This window comes from Siphateles boraxobius, unplaced genomic scaffold (assembly GCF_051911475.1).
Source record: "Siphateles boraxobius isolate OS27281-9 unplaced genomic scaffold, OSU_SipBor_1 32, whole genome shotgun sequence".
Taxonomy (NCBI): domain Eukaryota; kingdom Metazoa; phylum Chordata; class Actinopteri; order Cypriniformes; family Leuciscidae; genus Siphateles; species Siphateles boraxobius.
This window is the reverse complement of record NW_027508942.1, coordinates 6,107,046-6,128,040: the sequence shown is the minus strand read 5'-3', so window position 1 is coordinate 6,128,040 and position 20,995 is coordinate 6,107,046. Positions and strand designations below refer to the sequence as shown.

Genomic DNA, 20,995 nt, shown 5'->3' with positions numbered 1-20,995 from the left:
GAGCCAAAGGGAAGTGACATGCGACGCACACTTCTCCTTTAACTGACCTCTCTAATCTGCGCCACAGAAACACCAACTCACATGTGTTCGGACATCAACACTTTCAGCCGTGAATAACACACTCTCTGAGAGCTAGTTTCAGACCTCACCTTTAACAGCCTGTTGATCACACAGAACTGAGAAGGTCTGGAAGAATCTTCTCCCCGGCCGGCGCAGCGAGGAGAAGTTCACACAGCGCAACAGACACGACATGTCTCCGGGGTCTCTGAAGAACACAACAAACCGTCTCAACAGCACACACACACACACACACACTCCGTCAGACACAGACTCGCATGTTCCAGCAGAGACGCAGAAACCTGTCGCTCTCGGGCGGCCACGCGAGACCAGTGACGAGAGAGCAGGGAAAGATGCCAAGACACAAACTCCACACTCACACAGCTTTACTGTATTAATAAACCAATCTGTATGTTAAAGATGACCTATTATGCTTTTCTCCGTCTTCATCTTTCTTCAGTGTGTAATGTCGGTGTTTGAGCTTGAAAAAGCTTCAGTTATTCTCTATATCAGTGTCAGTGTTTCTGAACTCCCTGAAATGCCTCCATTGTAGTCTGAGTTTCTTCCGGGAACGAACACGTCACAATATTCCTCATTTAAATAATTCATACGTGGAATAAAGGGGCGGGGCCTGGTTGAGTTAGTTAGTTTGTTTCTCGCAATTCTGACTTTTCCTCGCAATTCAGTGTTTTTTTTTTTTTTTTGCAATTCTACCTTTTGTTCTCGCTATTCTAAAAAATAAAAAAAAAGCTCTGCTAAGCTCCAGTTCTTCTCTATATCAGTGTCAGTGTTTCTGAACTCCCTGAAGGTCTTGAGTTTCTTCCGGGAACGAACACCTCACAATATTCCTCATTATAATAATTAATGCGCAGAATAAAGGGGCGGGGCCTGGTTGTGTTAGTTAGTAGTGTGGTAATCTGGTGGTTATGGTATGGAGGCGGAGCATTGCCTAAACACACTCGAAGCGCTCGACCAATCACAACACACTGATCCAGCCGACCAATCAGAGAACAGTGTGCTTTTCAAAAGGACGGGCTTCATAGAGACAGGAACTAAACTATTAGATGTTTAAATAGTGACTCTGAACTGCCGAACTCAAACATAATCTGGATCTCACATTTAAAGTCACCATGAAATCAACATTGCAATATTCCATAAACAAACATAGGAATTGTCAGTGTTTATTCTAAATAATTTATCGGTGCACATCATTATTGTGTTAATAATCTTGAATCAGAATAACTTCCTTTTGCAGCATCTCTTCTCTTCTCTGACGACGAGGGCGGGGCTATAACCTGTCAATCACATGAGATCAGCCAATAGCAAACCACAACCATCCAATCAATTCCCCATGGACAAAATTAAGCCCCGCCCATATTTGTTCTTGTTCCAGAAGCGTTTCACTCAAATAAACGGCACAATAGAGAAGCAATAGTATAAGTAGTATGCAACAATATTTAATTTTTTAAAGCAAGTTTTCAGTAAAATTGCCTGAACTTTTGCAAGTCTAATAAAAATTAAAGCTGCAAGCAGCATTTAGCGGTGTTCAAGCAGTTAAGGCCTTTAAGGCCGTAAAGCACAAAAGCACCAAAAGACATTAAGTTTTATTTAGCATACATTTAAACACTGACATAATAGATGGAAAATACCATTTACAGCCAATACAGGCAATTTTAGCATGATTTACCATGATATACCCCATTTCAGTGTGATTTTCACGATTTACCATGAATCTAGCATGATTTACCATAGTTTACCATGGTATACCAAGTTCTAGTATGATTCACCATGATTTACCCTGTTCTAGCATGATTTACCACAACTGAACACATTCTAGTATGATTTAATATGTTTATAGCATGATTTATCTTAGTTTACCTTGATTTACCATGTTATAGGATGATTGGCCATGATATACCACATTCTAGAATGATTTATCAGGATTGTAGCATGATTTACTATGATTCGTCACATTGCTAGCATGATTTACCATGATATACTGGTGAAAATCAAGTCTGTCAAAATGAGAGTGAGCCAATAAGTGGTCTTCTACTGCCCTTTGCTGGCCATTATACTTATTAATAAAGTGTTTTCACAGGTGCTTTTGTGACTCATATCTAGACACACACACAAGTCATTATGAAAATATATGAAATGCTTATAGACCATTAAAATATGTCTTTGCAAGCTATTAATCAGATTATTCAGGATTTATTCAGAAACATGGGACTACACACACACATTCTGTTGTAGATAAAGTGATCTGAACTGTGTCTCATTCAGGATTAACATTTGTCCGTGACACAATGGTCAATAGTAATACTTCAATAGATGAATTTTGACAAAATGTGAGTGTAAATGTTAAAATAGTGATTTTATAAACTCTAAATAAGAATTATAGAATATTAGTAGTTAGTAGCTTGACAAAATGACTATTTTAAACAGCAGGGGGCAGTAGAATACCACTTATTGGCTTAATATGCCATTATGTTATAACTTTAACCTTTTTAACTGTTATAGATGCATTATTTCTTATCTTATTTAGAGTCACATGTTCTGACTTGTTTTTAAGAAGATCTGAGGATTCATTGAAGAGATATAGGCTTTCTTGGTAAAGGCTTCATATTGAAATGACCCTATTATAGCCATCCAAATGAAGAAGTTATAACTTTTCTGATGATTATTTATCTAGAGAGTCCAGAGAATTGTACTGAACTGATTTTGAACATTGTGATATAAATATTATATGATCATAGATGGAACACACCGTTTACAGCCAATACAGGCAATTTACCATAGGAAATACATGGTTTTAAACCTTTTCAACTGTTATAGTGCCACCTATTGTCCGATCTCCATAAAATTTTGCATGCTTGTTAATGATGTTATGTCACATATGCTCACCAATTTTTGTGAAGTTCTGAGTTTTCGTATAGGATTTATAGGCTTTTGAGTGTATTTTGACACGCCCCCTTTTCTAAATGACCCTGTTACAGTGAACCAAAGGGCAAAGTTCAACTTTTTTTTGATAATTATTGATCTAGAGAGTCCAGAGAATTGTCCTAGACTGGTCTGGTTCCGATCAGGCAAAAAACCAGGGACTAGTTCGCAAAAGTAGGTTTTGGACAAAATTGGCCATAACAATTTTTTCTTCGCTCAAATCGACAATCCGAGATATACATCTTGTCCGTCTTGAGCCAAGGAACACAGTGGTGTGAAAACCTTGATTCTAGGTCAAACGGTCGAGGAGTTATGGGTAATTTAGTACTTTTGGTTGCTGTAGCGCCACCTATGGGCCAATCGGGGTCATACTCTGATAGGTTCTCCCCAAACTGAGGCCCTACCATCTGGCCGAGTTTCAAGTCTCTAGGCCTTACGGTTTGGGCTGCACGATGCGTTTTAGGTTTTTTTTTTTTTCAAATAGCAATTACAATAGGTTTTCAGCACTTCGTGCTTGAACACCTAATAATAGGGGACCTTTTTGCCCGTTATAGCGCCACCTATTGTCCGATCTCCATAAAATTTTGCATGCTTGTTAATGATGTTATGTCACATATGCTCACCAATTTTTGTGAAGTTCTGAGTTTTCGTATAGGATTTATAAGCTTTTGAGTGTATTTTGACACGCCCCCTTTTCTAAATGACCCTGTTACAGTGAACCAAAGGGCAAAGTTCAACTTTTTTTTGATAATTATTGATCTAGAGAGTCCAGAGAATTGTCCTAGACTGGTCTGGTTCCGATCAGGCAAAAAACCAGGGACTAGTTCGCAAAAGTAGGTTTTGGACAAAATTGGCCATAACAATTTTTTCTTCGCTCAAATCGACAATCCGAGATATACATCTTGTCCGTCTTGAGCCAAGGAACACAGTGGTGTGAAAACCTTGATTCTAGGTCAAACGGTCGAGGAGTTATGGGTAATTTAGTACTTTTGGTTGCTGTAGCGCCACCTATGGGCCAATCGGGGTCATACTCTGATAGGTTCTCCCCAAACTGAGGCCCTACCATCTGGCCGAGTTTCAAGTCTCTAGGCCTTACGGTTTGGGCTGCACGATGCGTTTTAGGTTTTTTTTTTTTTCAAATAGCAATTACAATAGGTTTTCAGCACTTCGTGCTTGAACACCTAATAATAGGGGACCTTTTTGCCCGTTATAGCGCCACCTATTGTCCGATCTCCATAAAATTTTGCATGCTTGTTAATGATGTTATGTCACATATGCTCACCAATTTTTGTGAAGTTCTGAGTTTTCGTATAGGATTTATAGGCTTTTGAGTGTATTTTGACACGCCCCCTTTTCTAAATGACCCTGTTACAGTGAACCAAAGGGCAAAGTTCAACTTTTTTTTGATAATTATTGATCTAGAGAGTCCAGAGAATTGTCCTAGACTGGTCTGGTTCCGATCAGGCAAAAAACCAGGGACTAGTTCGCAAAAGTAGGTTTTGGACAAAATTGGCCATAACAATTTTTTCTTCGCTCAAATCGACAATCCGAGATATACATCTTGTCCGTCTTGAGCCAAGGAACACAGTGGTGTGAAAACCTTGATTCTAGGTCAAACGGTCGAGGAGTTATGGGTAATTTAGTACTTTTGGTTGCTGTAGCGCCACCTATGGGCCAATCGGGGTCATACTCTGATAGGTTCTCCCCAAACTGAGGCCCTACCATCTGGCCGAGTTTCAAGTCTCTAGGCCTTACGGTTTGGGCTGCACGATGCGTTTTAGGTTTTTTTTTTTTTCAAATAGCAATTACAATAGGTTTTCAGCACTTCGTGCTTGAACACCTAATAATAGGGGACCTTTTTGCCCGTTATAGCGCCACCTATTGTCCGATCTCCATAAAATTTTGCATGCTTGTTAATGATGTTATGTCACATATGCTCACCAATTTTTGTGAAGTTCTGAGTTTTCGTATAGGATTTATAGGCTTTTGAGTGTATTTTGACACGCCCCCTTTTCTAAATGACCCTGTTACAGTGAACCAAAGGGCAAAGTTCAACTTTTTTTTGATAATTATTGATCTAGAGAGTCCAGAGAATTGTCCTAGACTGGTCTGGTTCCGATCAGGCAAAAAACCAGGGACTAGTTCGCAAAAGTAGGTTTTGGACAAAATTGGCCATAACAATTTTTTCTTCGCTCAAATCGACAATCCGAGATATACATCTTGTCCGTCTTGAGCCAAGGAACACAGTGGTGTGAAAACCTTGATTCTAGGTCAAACGGTCGAGGAGTTATGGGTAATTTAGTACTTTTGGTTGCTGTAGCGCCACCTATGGGCCAATCGGGGTCATACTCTGATAGGTTCTCCCCAAACTGAGGCCCTACCATCTGGCCGAGTTTCAAGTCTCTAGGCCTTACGGTTTGGGCTGCACGATGCGTTTTAGGTTTTTTTTTTTTTCAAATAGCAATTACAATAGGTTTTCAGCACTTCGTGCTTGAACACCTAAAAATGAGTCAAAAGAGAGATGTTAAAAATCTTTGAGTTCATTTGTGACAGAAAACGTAAGGTGAAGTTGAGCATGTACACAATCTCACACAGTGAGCTAATGTAGACTGTAATACAGAGATGAGTATGCATACTGTGCACTGTTATTCACATCTCTACTCTCATTTCAACAGAATTTCAGTTCCTTCTCAGTCTTTCAAGCATCATCTTATAGTCTTTTTAGGTAAAGTATTGATTATGCATGTTTAAAAAACTGTTATGCATGATTCATTTGAAGCATCTGATGTTGTGAAACTGTACATCATCCTCCTGTTCAGGTTCTTCAGTGGTTTTGTGTTGATGTCTGATTCGCTCACGTGTTCGGGTTCAGCTCTCCCTGTCCTGACGCCCAGTCCTCAAGCTCCGCCTCTCCGCTGGTAATAATGGGCGTATCCACCGATAGGCCACGCCTCTTCCCAAACACACGCTGCTGCAGCTCGATGATGTCATGACGGATATCTGCCATCATCAATAACAGGAAGTCGAAGGACCCTGGAGGCCCCTGAAGATGACAGAGAGATTCAGTATCTTTATTTTATTACGAATATTTCATAAGTTTTTGTCCAACAGCAACAGCAGAATTATTAGTGTTGAAGTTTCAGGTTTGATTCTTTGCTTCTGTGTGAATGAGTCACTGTGCAGGGTTATTACAGTTAACTACAACTAACATTAACACCATAAAAATAAACATTTTGGCTACTTGAAATAAAATAAAATAATTTAAAAATATATAGATTTTAGCTAGCTTCCAAGGAAACATTTCTCAATTAGGTAAAGTTGATGTGGTAAAATAACTAAAGATAAAATAAATAAATAAATTTAGTTATTTATTTATATACATATATATAAACATATATATATGTAAAAAATACAAAAATACAAAAACAAAAAACAAAAAAAAATGAAAACCAATTCAAACTATTAATAAAAACTAAAATAAAATTACATTAAACAAACATGTACATTTAGTTTAACGATACACTAAAACACTAAAATACACTAAAAACTGAAAAAAAAAATTAATAAATGTAATAAAAATGTATTATAATAATATAAAACAACATGTGCAAAATTACAAAATTACTAAAACTTTAACAAAAATTAAAATGAAAACAAAAAAATGTAAAAATAAAAAAGTATTCAAACTATTAATAAAAACTATAATAGTATCTCAATGATACTAAACTAACGCTCTAAGCGATCACGTCATCATTTCTGACTAATAATAGGCCTAATCTAATAAATTAATAGTAAACTTTTTTTTAAAACAATCTTTTTTTTTAAATAATAATAATAATAAGTCATAAATTATATATTTAAAAAATGATATAATAATAAAATCTTTATTATTTTCAAATTTAAATCTTAAATTGCAAAAAAAATTATAAAGTTCACGACAAAAGACCAAAAAACAAACAAAAAAACACTGAATGACCACAAATGTTAAATAAGTGACTGAAAAACATCAACACAGAGCTGCAGCACAAATATTTCATATCTTAATATATATTTAAAATAATAAATAATATTCCAGTGTCGTGTAAAGAACGTACCGGAGATCCTGTCGGTCCAGGAAAACCTCGGTCTCCCTGCAGAGAAAGATTCATACATCATGATTTCTGCATCACGTATAGCATTCATTTCATGTAATAAAATCATAATTAGCATTAAAATCCCATCATAGTTCAATATGGTGTTCGTTTGTTCACATAAAGCAAGACACGTGCCTTCTGTCCGTCTTTACCAGGCGCTCCTGGAGATCCCTATACAAACACAGGAGAAGATTCAGCAAACTCACACAAACAAATAAAGAGGGCATGAACATTAAACTTGTAAAGCCAAACTAAATTCTGACTGTTAGTATATTTTATCTTTAGACTAAGTTAAATCAAAAATTATTCAGACATATTTTTTTATATTTTTTTACTAGTGTGTGGATGAACCGGTGGGCCATAGCCATTACAAACAGTAATATCCTAAACTAATCTTGACAAACTATATATCATTTGAAAGCTTACAATCTGTAGTTTCCATATTTGGTGACTAATTTTCAAAATAAATTCAATCAATATGCAACAAGAATATTTTCATACTCCTAAGGCGTGTTCAGACCTTTATTTTGAAATAGTAATGAACGTGAAAAAATCATGAAAGATTGGTAGAAACCTCGGTTTATTTTCATGCCAAGAGTTCAAAAGATAACATTCATTCAATATATTTTTAGAAAAAAGGTCTGAAAATGTGTTAAATATAAAGAAAAAAATAATAGATTCACCACTTGTGATGTGGCAGCGAGCTATAACGCCCATATCATATCAATTCATATCAAAATCGGCCAGACTTTCCATACTACTTCTGAATAGGATGTCTACTTCATAAATTGTATGAATATTGTTGAAATAATGGTTCAGATCACTCAAAACGCATATGGAAATAGAGGCGCCCTTATATGGTCAGTATGGAGTCTGGTGTTCCCTAGTGGAAGCGCTTGGTACTGCGCCCACACACACACACACACACATACACACACACACTCACTGAGAGATATCAGATATCAACCTAAAATCTGAAACACAACTTGTTCAGATTTTTGGCTTTGATTTTCTTGCAGTTTTAGTCAACCATGTTTTGAAAATATATATTTTACATAAAATATGAATTATTAAATTTATACATTGCACAACTTTTCTTTCTGTTTGACTTTCTTAATTTATTTCACTCCTACAAAAATCTGCCAACAAAAACAAAACAAATCTTACATCTACAGATGAAACTCGAAAAATTAGAAAATCATGCAAAAGTTATAATTTTGATGATTAAGGCTTACAGCTCATGAAAACCCCAAATTCAAAATCTCAGAAAATTAGAATATTACATGAAATCAATAAAAAAAAAAGGATTTTAAATACAGAAATGTCGGCCCTCTGAAAAGTATAATCATGTATATGTATATAGTTATATAAACTAAATATATTATTTTCACCTTTTAATTTGAATTACTGAAATACTGTTGCACAAATATTCAAATTTTTCGAGTTTCACCTGTATATTCCAATGCATTCTTGAATTATAACCATTTAAGTTTGGAATGTGCATTTTCGTGACAATTCAACAAAAAAAAAGGGTGTGTGACACTTAAAGGTTTTAAAGAAGCATTTGGTGTTTGTAATGAACCTCCTCTGAGATGTGTGTGTGAGAGAGCCAGGTTTACCAGCGGCCCGCGGCGGCCCGTGTGTACGGGCTCCAGATGTGCTGCGGGCCCCACTGGACCCATGTCTCCTCGGGGCCCCTGGGGTCCCGGCGGCCCCCGGACCCCCTTCTCACCTCGATCACCTGAAACAGGACCAACATGAGCAGAAATACTTCATTTCAGGTGTTCTGACATTTAAAACAATATACCCTGATTCACTGTTTGGTGTAATTCATGTAGAAGCATTTATTAATCTTAGCTATTGTTCATTTCTACATGTGCTCAAATTAAAAGTTGTATCTGTTGACATTTGTTAATGAACTGAATGAATTGTTAGTTAGTAATCTTACTGTAAAGTGTAACCTCAATGATTTTGTTGCTGATACAAAATTATTTCAAAATGATTTTCCTAATTTGAATGTAGTTATTTTCCATGTCTCTGAATTTGCAACTATCAGAGCAATAACACAGTACAGTTCAAATTGTGTGTGTGTGTGTGTGTGAGAGAGAGAGAGAGAGAGAGAGTGTGTGTGTCTGTGTGTGTGTGTTTGTCTGTGTGGATGTGTGTGTGTGTCTGTGTGTGTGTGTGTGTGTGTGTGGCTGTGTGTGTGTTTGTGAGAGACTGTTTGTGTGTGTGTGTTTGAGAGAGAAAGTGTGTATGCGTTTGATAGTGTGTGTGTGTGTGTGTGTGTGTGTGTGTATGTGTGTGTTTACCTGGCAGACCAGGGGGTCCCGGAGGTCCTGCTGGTCCAGTGACGGTGTGAATGTGAGGATTTTTCCCAGTTCTCTCCTGAGCCGGTTTGTGGCTGTTGTTTTCAGGACTGGAAGACGAACCCTATGCAGATCAGATGTGTTTAAGCTTAGCAGTGTGTGTGTGTGTGTGTGTGTTACCTGTGCAGGTGTGTGTGTGTGTGTGTGTGTGTTACCTGTGCAGGTGTGTGTGTGTTACCTGTGCAGGGGTGTGTGTGTGTGTGTGTGTGTGTGTGTGTGCGTTACCTGTGCATGTGCGTGTGTGTGTGTGTGCGTGTGTGTTACCCAAGGATGTAGGTTTAGGGGGGGGCGCTAGGTACTTGTCCCAATCAATATTTTGAGATTATAAATTTGTCGCCACCAATATTTAGCAAGCTCCTTTGAACTGCTATTCTGATCTTTGCGCTGCTATTTGGATCGATTCCAACGGCCAGGAAGACGACAGTACAAGATACGCCGTAATTTGATTGGCGGCGGGGTATCTGACAGGCAGGCTACACGCGCGGGCCGGGACTACTTTTTGTGCTTGCACTCACTGGCAGCGAGCGGGTCGGGTGGTGTGTGCCTGTGTGTGTGTGTGCGCGTGACGACGCCGACGGTAAGTTACCAGGGCTGTCTCTCTGCCTGCCATATTCAAAGGCCAGAGTAAAACATTTTAATATTCCGTTTTTTTGCCCCCTTTTGTACTTTGTAGATCAGCTATGTCACCCAAGAAGAAGAAAGGGGACATACGAAGCTTTTTTCATAAAGCAGAGTGTAAGTAGGCAAAAATAACTAGCCACACAAATAACTAGCAGTAGTAGTGACTGACCAGGCTTTCAAATGCAGATTCTACTGTGGAAAATAGAATTAACTGGTGATCCTGGTTACCCTGGATAGTGTTACAGTTAAACCTAGCTTCTGCAATCTTTCAAGGTTAGGAGCATTAATTAGGGGTGTGCAGCACGGATAGACTCATAGAAGTTGCGCTATCATGATAGAATGCTAACTTACGTTAGTAAGTCACTGAATGTTAATTAGCCTACCTTAACTTAGAATCTTGCAGTCATAAACAGTGGATCATCTGAGACATTTTTCGTTTCTACATTCTGTTTATGTAATGTATTTGTGAGTGAAGCCTACTTGCTAAACACATGTGCTGGAAAAACATATTGGCAATGTTAAAAAGGCGAAAGTTAACACTGTTGGTTATTCAAATATAATGAATCATTATTTGATTGATAATATCCAAATAACAATATCTGGTAGGAGGGTTAAACTTGCTAGCCATAGGATAGACTACAAAATTAATTTACCATTTTGTATGCAGGGGGGGGGAGATGTCCCCACCAAACCTGAGACCAAACCTACGCCCATGGTGTTACCTGTGCAGGTGTGTGTGTGTGTGTGTGTGTGTGTGTTACCTGTGCAGGGGTGTGTGTGTGTGTGTTACCTGTGCAGGGCTGTGTGTGTGTGTGTGTGTGTGTGTGTGTGTGTTACCTGTGCAGGGGTGTGTGTGTGTGTGTGTGTGTGTGTGTTACCTGTGCAGGGGTGTGTGTGTGTGTGTGTGTGTGTGTGTGTGTTACCTGTGCAGGGGTGTGTGTGTGTGTGTGTGTGTTACCTGTGCAGGGGTGTGTGTGTGTGTGTGTGTGTGTGTGTGTGTTACCTGTGCAGGGGTGTGTGTGTGTGTGTGTGTGTGTGTGTGTGTGTGTGTGTGTGTGTGTGTGTGTGTGTGTTACCTGTGCAGGGCTGTGTGTGTGTGTGTGTGTGTGTTACCTGTGCAGGTGTGTGTGTGTGTGTGTGTGTATGTGTGTGTGTGTGTTACCTGTGCAGGGGTGTGTGTGTGTGTGTGTGTGTGTGTGTGTGTGTGTCTGTGTTACCTGTGCAGGGGTGTGTGTGTGTGTGTGTGTGTGTGTGTGTGTGTTACCTGTGCAGGGGTGTGTGTGTGTGTGTGTGTGTGTGTGTGTGTTACCTGTGCAGGGGTGTGTGTGTGTGTGTGTGTGTGTGTGTGTGTGTGTGTGTGTGTTACCTGTGCAGGTGTGTGTGTGTTACCTGTGCAGGGCTGTGTGTGTGTGTGTGTGTGTGTGTTACCTGTGCAGGTGTGTGTGTGTGTGTGTGTTACCTGTGCAGGGCTCTGTGTGTGTGTGTGTGTTACCTGTGCAGGTGTGTGTGTGTGTTACCTGTGCAGGGGTGTGTGTGTGTGTGTGTGTGTGTGTGTGTGTGTGTGTGTGTGTGTGTGTGACCTGTGCAGGGGTGTGTGTGTGTTACCTGTGCAGGGGTGTGTGTGTGTTACCTGTGCAGGTGTGTGTGCGTGTGTGTTACCTGTGCGTGTGTGTTACCTGTGCAGGTGTGTGTGTGTGTTACCTGTGCGTGTCTGTGTGTGTGTGTGTGTGTGTGTGTGTGTGCGTGTGTGTTACCTGTGCAGGTGTGTGTGTGTGTGTGTGTGTGTGTGTGTGTGTGTGTGTGTGTGTGTGTGTGCGTGTGTTACCTGTGCAGGTGTGTGTGTGTGTGTTACCTGTGCAGGTGTGTGTGTGTGTGTGTGTGTGTGTGTTACCTGTGCAGGTGTGTGTGTGTGTGTGTGTTACCTGTGCAGGTCTGTGTGTGTTACCTGTGCAGGTGTGTGTGTGTGTGTGTGTGTGTGTGTGTGTGTTACCTGTGCAGGTGTGTGTGTGTGTTACCTGTGCAGGTGTGTGTGTGTGTTACCTGTGCAGGTGTGTGTGTGTGTGTGTGTGTTACCTGTGCAGGTGTGTGTGTGTTACCTGTGCAGGTGTGTGTGTGTGTGTTACCTGTGAAGGTATGTGTGTGTGTGTGTGTGTTACCTGTGAAGGTGTGTGTGTGTGTGTGTGTTACCTGTGCAGGTCTGTGTGTGTGTGTTACCTGTGCAGGTCTGTGTGTGTGTTACCTGTGCAGGTCTGTGTGTGTGTTACCTGTGAAGGTGTGTGTGTGTGTGTGTGTGTGTTACCTGTGAAGGTGTGTGTGTGTGTGTGTGTGTGTGTTACCTGTGCAGGTCTGTGCGTGTCACCTGTGCAGGTGTGTGTGTGTGTGTGTGTGTTACCTGTGCAGGTGTGTGTGTGTGTGTGTGTTACCTGTGCAGGTGTGTGTGTGTGTGTGTGTGTGTTTGTGTTACCTGTGCAGGTCTGTGTGTGTGTTACCTGTGCAGGTGTGTGTGTGTGTGTGTGTGTGTGTGTGTGTGTGTGTGTGTTACCTGTGCAGGTGTGTGTGTGTGTGTGTGTTACCTGTGCAGGTGTGTGTGTGTGTGTGTGTGTGTTTGTGTTACCTGTGCAGGTCTGTGTGTGTGTTACCTGTGCAGGTGTGTGTGTGTGTGTGTGTGTGTGTGTGTGTGTGTGTGTTACCTGTGAAGGTGTGTGTCCCAGTAGGAGTGAGATCTCCATTAAACTGTTCCTCATGTTCAAGAAGTCTCGACAGCTGAGAGAACATGATCCAGAGCTCATCTGAGTCTCAGACTTTACGGAGGAAACCACTGAGACACAGAGAGAGACATACAGCTCACACACAAACACACACACACACACTACACATGCTGACTGCACATATTAATATCAGGAGAAATATAAGAAAAAAACATGTTTTTTAAATAAGTCTTCTGCTCACCAAGGTTGCATTTATTTGAGACACACACTCACACACTCACACACACACACACACACACACTTACGGTCACAGGAGCGCTGGTCTTCTGTCAGTGTGTATCCAGCATTACAGCTGCAACGGAAGCTTCCAGGAGTGTTTTCACACACGTGTTCACACACACTGCCGTTTGATTCTTCACACTCATCCACATCTGGACCACAGCGAGCGAGCGAGAGAGAGATGGATGAGTGTGTGTGTTTGAACACAGCATGCTGCAACATGTGACTACTAACCGATACAGTATGGATGCAGGTGTTGACGATGTCTCTCTCGGTGGAAGCGGTAACCATGGTAACACGTGCACAACACTCGACCGAAGTTATCAGTGCACTGTTGCTCACAGGGAGAGCCGGCACACACATCCAGACCTGCACACACACACACACACACACACACACACAGTCAGCACACACATCCAGACCTGCACACACACACACACCGTCAGCACACACACCGTCAGCACACACATCCAGACCTGCACACACACACACACACACACACACCGTCAGCACACACATCCAGACCTGCACACACACACACACACCGTCAGCACACACATCCAGACCTGCACACACACACACACAGTCAGCACACACATCCAGACCTGCACACACACACACACACCGTCAGCACACACACCGTCAGCACACACATCCAGACCTGCACACACACACACACACACACACACCGTCAGCACACACATCCAGACCTGCACACACACACACCGTCAGCACACACATCCAGACCTGCACACACACACACACACACACACACACACACACACACACAGTCAGCACACACATCCAGACCTGCACACACACACACACACACACCGTCAGCACACACACCGGTAGCACACACATCCAGACCTGCACACACACACACACACACACCGTCAGCACACACATCCAGACCTGCACACACACACACCGTCAGCACACACATCCAGACCTGCACACACACACACACACACACACACCGTCAGCACACACATCCAGACCTGCACACACACACACACACACACACACACATCCAGACCTGCACACACACACACACACACACACACACACACACACACACACACACACACACACACCGTCAGCACACACATCCAGACCTGCACACACACACACACACACACCGTCAGCACACACATCCAGACCTGCACACAGACACACACACACACCGTCAGCACACACACCGTCAGCACACACATCCAGACCTGCACACACACACACACACACACACACCGTCAGCACACACATCCAGACCTGCACACACACACACACACACCGTCAGCACACACACCGTCAGCACACACATCCAGACCTGCACACACACACACAGTCAGCACACACATCCAGACCTGCACACACACACACACACAGTCAGCACACACATCCAGACCTGCACACACATACACACACACAGACACAAAGACACACACCGTCAGCACACACATCCAAACCTGCACACACACACACACACACACACACCGTCAGCACACACACACACACACCGTCAGCACACACATCCAGACCTGCACATACACACCGTCAGCACACACACACACACCGTCAGCACACACACACACATCCAGACCTGCACACACACACACACCATCAGCACACATCCAGACCTGCACACCCACACACACCTTCAGCACACACACATATACACACACACACCTTCAGCACACACACATATATACACACACACACACACCTACAGGCACTTACTGTAATTATTATGAACCCATGAAATCAGAATTTGAGCTTTGAAATTACATTATTGTGCAAAAATGTAAAAAATAAAATTAATAAAATGAATACATTTAAATATACGAAAATAAAAATAAATGTAAATAAACCAATAAAAATAAACTAATAAATAAATACATACAAATAAACATGATAAATGAATAAATGTAAATATATATAAAATAAAAAATGTAAACATTTAAACATTTAAAAATAAACAAACAAACAATGAATGAACAAATGATCATTTAAGGGTGACTAGTCTGGTAATACGTTTCATCATATAAAAAAGAAAATCATATTTCAGACATGCATGATGACTGATTGTTTTACAATCAAATAGATGATCTGAAGATTTTACCTACTTTCTGGCACACACTGACCCATCACAAACCTGAAGCCTTCACAGCACTTCCTCCTGCAGACACACAACAGCTGCGTTTAGTGCTCACGCTCTTGCGTTCATACTTGCGTTCATACTTGCGTGCGTGCATACTAGCATGCATGCATTAGAGGTCTACACGGAGCACCCCTATGGGAGCACCCGAGACCGTACGGGTTCGGGTCTACGTATATTTTAAATGGTCAGCCGGGTCCGGGTCGGGTCCCAATCTATATCTTCGGGTCTGTTTAACATTGTGTGTAACACCTGAGTCGATCGGACTCGGAGAACACCCGGCCGTGATCAGAGTCAGTCAGCACTGCTTGTGTGAGTTTTGTAACTTGCAACTTGTAAAATTAGGATAAGAAAAGTTTGTGCCGGGAAATAAGGTTAAAAAAAAACACAAATTGCGCTAAAAACCTCTTCAGGTTGCTCCAGCTAAAGTGAACGTGCAGTCTCAAGCGCGTCATGTTTCTATGACAACCAGAGCTTCTGCAGTGACACAATGACTTTACCAGTTGAGGATTGGCTCCTTTACTTAAAAGGCGGGACTTATTTCGCCAAGCCACGCTTTACACTTTCTCCCATTTTTATAATAATATGAATGAACCGTCTTGTTTAATCTTAAAGTTTTGTTGGTCAGACTCGGCACAGAGATGATAGCAAATAAATAATGCTAATGTCAGGGACCACTGAACGAACAATTATTATTATCCACCTTATTCCTGACGAGCTTACTGCGTTTTGAATTATGGGTGGCACTTCCGGTTTGGGGAACTTCCATTCAAAAAGGCTGAAACGAATCATTTCAAATCATAAGGTTGTCCTACAAATAAAGCTGATCCGTCAGTTTTGACTGGATGAGCTGTCAATTTTCTTTCATGATTTATTTTCAGACATGAGAATAAAGTTATACTTGGTATTTTAATGTGACATTTTATAACAAGAACATCTATGGCAAGAGCTCTTTTCAGTCACTGCTTTCTTTTCCTCATGATTATTTTCTTTTTTCCCTTTGCAATCCGCTGTAAATGTATGAAAAAGGACAACATATACTGCACATTTGTGGTCTGTTCTCCCGAATTTAATTTACGATATATTCCATTAATAATTCACTGGAATGCATGAAGAATCTCTCGTTATTCTCCTCAAATTCCTCACGTCTCTTTCCAGGTTTGTTTTCACAGTTAAATGCAATTTATAATCTGTCAAAATTACGGAAATTACTTTGAAATAGTATCACGTTATGCTGAAGTTAATGAACATTTTTGATTAAGGTAACATATTTTTTTTAATTTAACCAAAGACTCGCGCTTTTAGGGTTATTTGGTCTGTTGAAAGTACCTTGTTGATGCTTTTACACTTTTAAATTTCCCTTTAATGTTCGATGGTTGAAGGGTGAGTAGATTAATGTCATCTCATTGTGACACTTTTTTAACCTATTGCGTTCATAGAGCGAGCCTTTCACTGACTGTTTACAGCTTAACGGAAGTTACACCCATAATTCACGCAAAGCTTCATGGGGCGTAGGAATACTGTGGATAGAATGAGCAAATCTTATTATTTACTCATACTTGCTTGCATACATACATTCTTGCAATACATACTTGCATGCTTACATAGTTGCATTCTTGTATACATACATACCTGCATACATTCTTGCATGCATACATACATACTTGCATGCATACATACATACTTGCATGCATACATACATACATACTTGCATACATACATACTTGCATACAAACATACTTGCATACAAACATACTTGCATACATACTTGCATACATACATACATACATACTTGCATGCATACATACATACTTGCATGCATACATACATACATACTTGCATACATACATACTTGCATACAAACATACTTGCATACAAACATACTTGCATACATACTTGCATGCATACATACATACATACTTGCATACATACATACTTGCATACAAACATACTTGCATACAAACATACTTGCATACATACTTGCATACATACATACTTGCATACATACATACATACTTGCATACATACATACATACTTGCACGCATACATACTTGCATGCATACATACTTGCATGCATACATACTTGCATGCATACATACTTGCATGCATACATACATACTTGCATGCATACATACATACTTGCATGCATACATACATACATACTTGCATACATACATACATACTTGCATACATACATACATACTTGCATACATACATACATACATACTTGCATACATACATACATACTTGCATACATACATACTTGCATACACACATACTTGCATACATACATACTTGCATACATACATACATACTTGCATACATACATACATACATGCATGCATACATACATACATACCTGCATACATACATACATACTTGCATACATACATACTTGCATACACACATACTTACATACATACATACTTGCATACATACATACATACATGCATGCATGCATACATACATACATACTTGCATACATACATACATACTTGCACACATACTTGCATGCATACATACATACTTGCATGCATACATACATAGTTGCATGCATGCATACATACATACTTGCATGCATGCATACATACTTGCATGCATGCATACATACATACTTGCATACATACATACATACATACATACTTGCATACATACATACAAACATACATACTTGCATACATACTTGCATACATACATACATACTTGCATACATACATACATACTTGCATACATACATACATACTTGCATACATACTTGCATACATACATACTTGCATACATACTTGCATACATACATACTTGCATACATACATACTTGCATACATACTTGCATACATACATACATACTTACTTGTATACATACATACATACTTGCATACATACATACATACTTACTTGCATACATACATACATACTTGCATACATACTTGCATACATACATAAATACTTGCATACATACTTGCATACATACATACATACTTGCATACATACTTGCATACATACATACATACTTGCATACATACATACATACTTGCATACATACTTGCATACATACATACATACTTGCATACATACTTGATTACATAGATACTTGCATACATACATACATATATACTTGCATACATACTTGATTACATAGATACTTGCATACATACATACTTGCATACATACATATATACTTGCATACATACATACTTGCATACATACATACATACTTGCATACATACATACATACTTGCATACATACTTGCATACATACATACTTGCATATATACTTGCATCTTGCATACATACTTGCATTCATACAAAATGTACTAAAGTTTTTCTTTGATGAAAACATCTGGCCTCACTACGTTTCACGTGTATCAAGCTAATGGTACAGAGGCCTAGAGGACTGAAAACCATCACAGTCCATTAAAATACGCTTTAAATGAAGGGATCTGTGTGTGTGTGTGTGTGTGTGTGTGTGTGTGTTTATTTTCTCAACACTCGTCCTGCAATCAGACCTGAGAGACAGTCTTTCCTCTTTTCATCACTCTATCTATCATATACTCTCTCTCTCCTGTCATCATTTCTGTTTATCCCACACTTTGTCTCTCTGTACACGGCTTTATTTCTATATTTCTATATTCTATTTCTATATTTCAGAATAATTTACCACTTCAGACCAAAACAAACGATAAAAGCACATGACGAGCTGTTTGTGTGGAGAACATGTCAGATCTTTTCCGGTGACCCTTGACCTCCTGACCTCTGCTGCTCCTTTAGGAATCTGACCTCTCTCAACACACATCTCTCTAAATGAGTGACATCATAGACTTATATTGTTGTTTAAATAGCTGATTATAATGACTACAGAATAACCAAAACCCTAAAAGAAAAAACGAAGTATCCACATAATATTCATTTATAAAATCATTTTACTTTTGAGGACGTCGTGTCAGATTTAGCTCACTTCTGCTGACAATTTTGCCCTCAAATAAACTTCAACAACTTCACACACGCATGCGCACGCACACACACACACACACACACACACACACACACACACACACACACGGTGTCGATGAGAAACAGTCTCTCTCTCACACACTCTCACACACACACACACACACACACACACAGTGTCGATGAGAAACAGTCTCTCTCTCTCACACACACACACACACGGTGTCGATGAGAAACAGTCTCTCTCTCACACACACACACACAATGTCGATGAGAAACAGTCTATCTCTCTCACACTCTCACACACACACACACACACACACACACACACACAGTGTCGATGAGAAACAGTCTCTCTCTCACACACTCTCACACACACACACACACACAGTGTCGATGAGAAACAGTCTCTCTCTCACACACTCTCACACACACACACACACACACACACACACACACACACACACACACACACACGGTGTCGATGAGAAACAGTCTCTCTCACACACTCACACACACACACACACACACACACACACAGTGTCGATGAGAAACAGTCTCTCTCTCTCACACACACACACACTGTGTCGATGAGAAACAGTCTCTCTCTCACACACTCTCACACACACACACAGTGTCGATGAGAAACAGTCTCTCTCACACTCTCACACACACACACAGTGTCGATGAGAAACAGTCTCTCTCTCACACACTCTCACACACACACACAGTGTCGATGAGAAACAGTCTCTCTCACACTCTCACACACACACACAGTGTCGATGAGAAACAGTCTCTCTCTCACACACTCTCACACACTCTCACACACACACACACACACACACACACACACACACACACACACACACACACACACACAGTGTCGATGAGAAACAGTCTCTCTCTCTCACACACTCTCACACACACACACGGTGTCGATGAGAAACAGTCTCTCTCTCACACACTCACACACACACACACACACACACACACAGTGTCGATGAGAAACAGTCTCTCTCTCTCACACTCTCACACACACACACACACACACGGTGTCAATGAGAAACAGTCTCTCTCTCACACACTCACACACACACACACACACAGTGTCGATGAGAAACAGTCTCTCTCTCACACACTCTCACACACACACACACACACACACAGTGTCGATGAGAAACAGTCTCTCTCTCTCACACACACACACACACACACACAGTGTCGATGAGAAACAGTCTCTCTCTCTCACACACACACACACACACACACACACACACACACACACACACACAGTGTCGATGAGAAACAGTCTCTCTCTCACACACTCTCACACACACACACTCTCACACACAGTGTCGATGAGAAACAGTCTCTCTCTCTCACACACACACACACACACACACAGTGTCGATGAGAAACAGTCTCTCTCTCTCTCACACACACACACACACACACACAGTGTCGATGAGAAACAGTCTCTCTCTCTCACTCACACACACACACACACACACACACAGTGTCGATCAGAAACAGTCTCTCTCTCTCACACACACACACACACACACACACACAGTGTCGATGAGAAACAGTCTCTCTCTCACACACACACACACACAGTGTCGATGAGAAACAGTCTCTCTCGCTCACACACTCACACACACACAGTGTCGATGAGAAACAGTCTCTCTCTCACACACTCTCACATACACACACACACAGTGTCGATGAGAAACAGTCTCTCTCGCTCACACACTCTCACACACACACACACAGTGTCGATG

At 40.6% G+C, this 20,995-nt stretch overlaps 2 protein-coding genes across 2 annotated transcripts in view; both read right to left on the bottom strand.

Annotated features, from left to right (window-relative positions):
- The window catches only part of nnt2 (nicotinamide nucleotide transhydrogenase 2), a 34,910-nt gene extending 34,279 nt beyond the window's left edge, over positions 1-631 (bottom strand). The window contains exon 1 of the mRNA XM_077194646.1: positions 150-631. Within this exon, the coding sequence (XP_077050761.1) occupies positions 150-252 (103 nt within the window). The 5' untranslated portion in view covers positions 253-631. The remainder of the gene's footprint in view (positions 1-149) is intronic.
- A 4,885-nt stretch (positions 632-5,516) lies between these two features.
- Positions 5,517-20,995, bottom strand: part of LOC143700886 (collagen and calcium-binding EGF domain-containing protein 1-like) — a 38,434-nt gene continuing 22,955 nt past the window's right edge. Inside the window, exons 3-11 of the mRNA XM_077194632.1 lie at positions 15,234-15,286; positions 13,342-13,476; positions 13,134-13,259; positions 12,811-12,938; positions 9,443-9,563; positions 8,750-8,871; positions 7,262-7,301; positions 7,092-7,123; positions 5,517-6,040 (exon numbers count right to left, since the gene is read on the bottom strand). Of these exons, the coding sequence (XP_077050747.1) occupies positions 5,852-6,040; positions 7,092-7,123; positions 7,262-7,301; positions 8,750-8,871; positions 9,443-9,563; positions 12,811-12,938; positions 13,134-13,259; positions 13,342-13,476; positions 15,234-15,286 (946 nt within the window). The 3' untranslated portion in view covers positions 5,517-5,851. The remainder of the gene's footprint in view (positions 6,041-7,091; positions 7,124-7,261; positions 7,302-8,749; positions 8,872-9,442; positions 9,564-12,810; positions 12,939-13,133; positions 13,260-13,341; positions 13,477-15,233; positions 15,287-20,995) is intronic.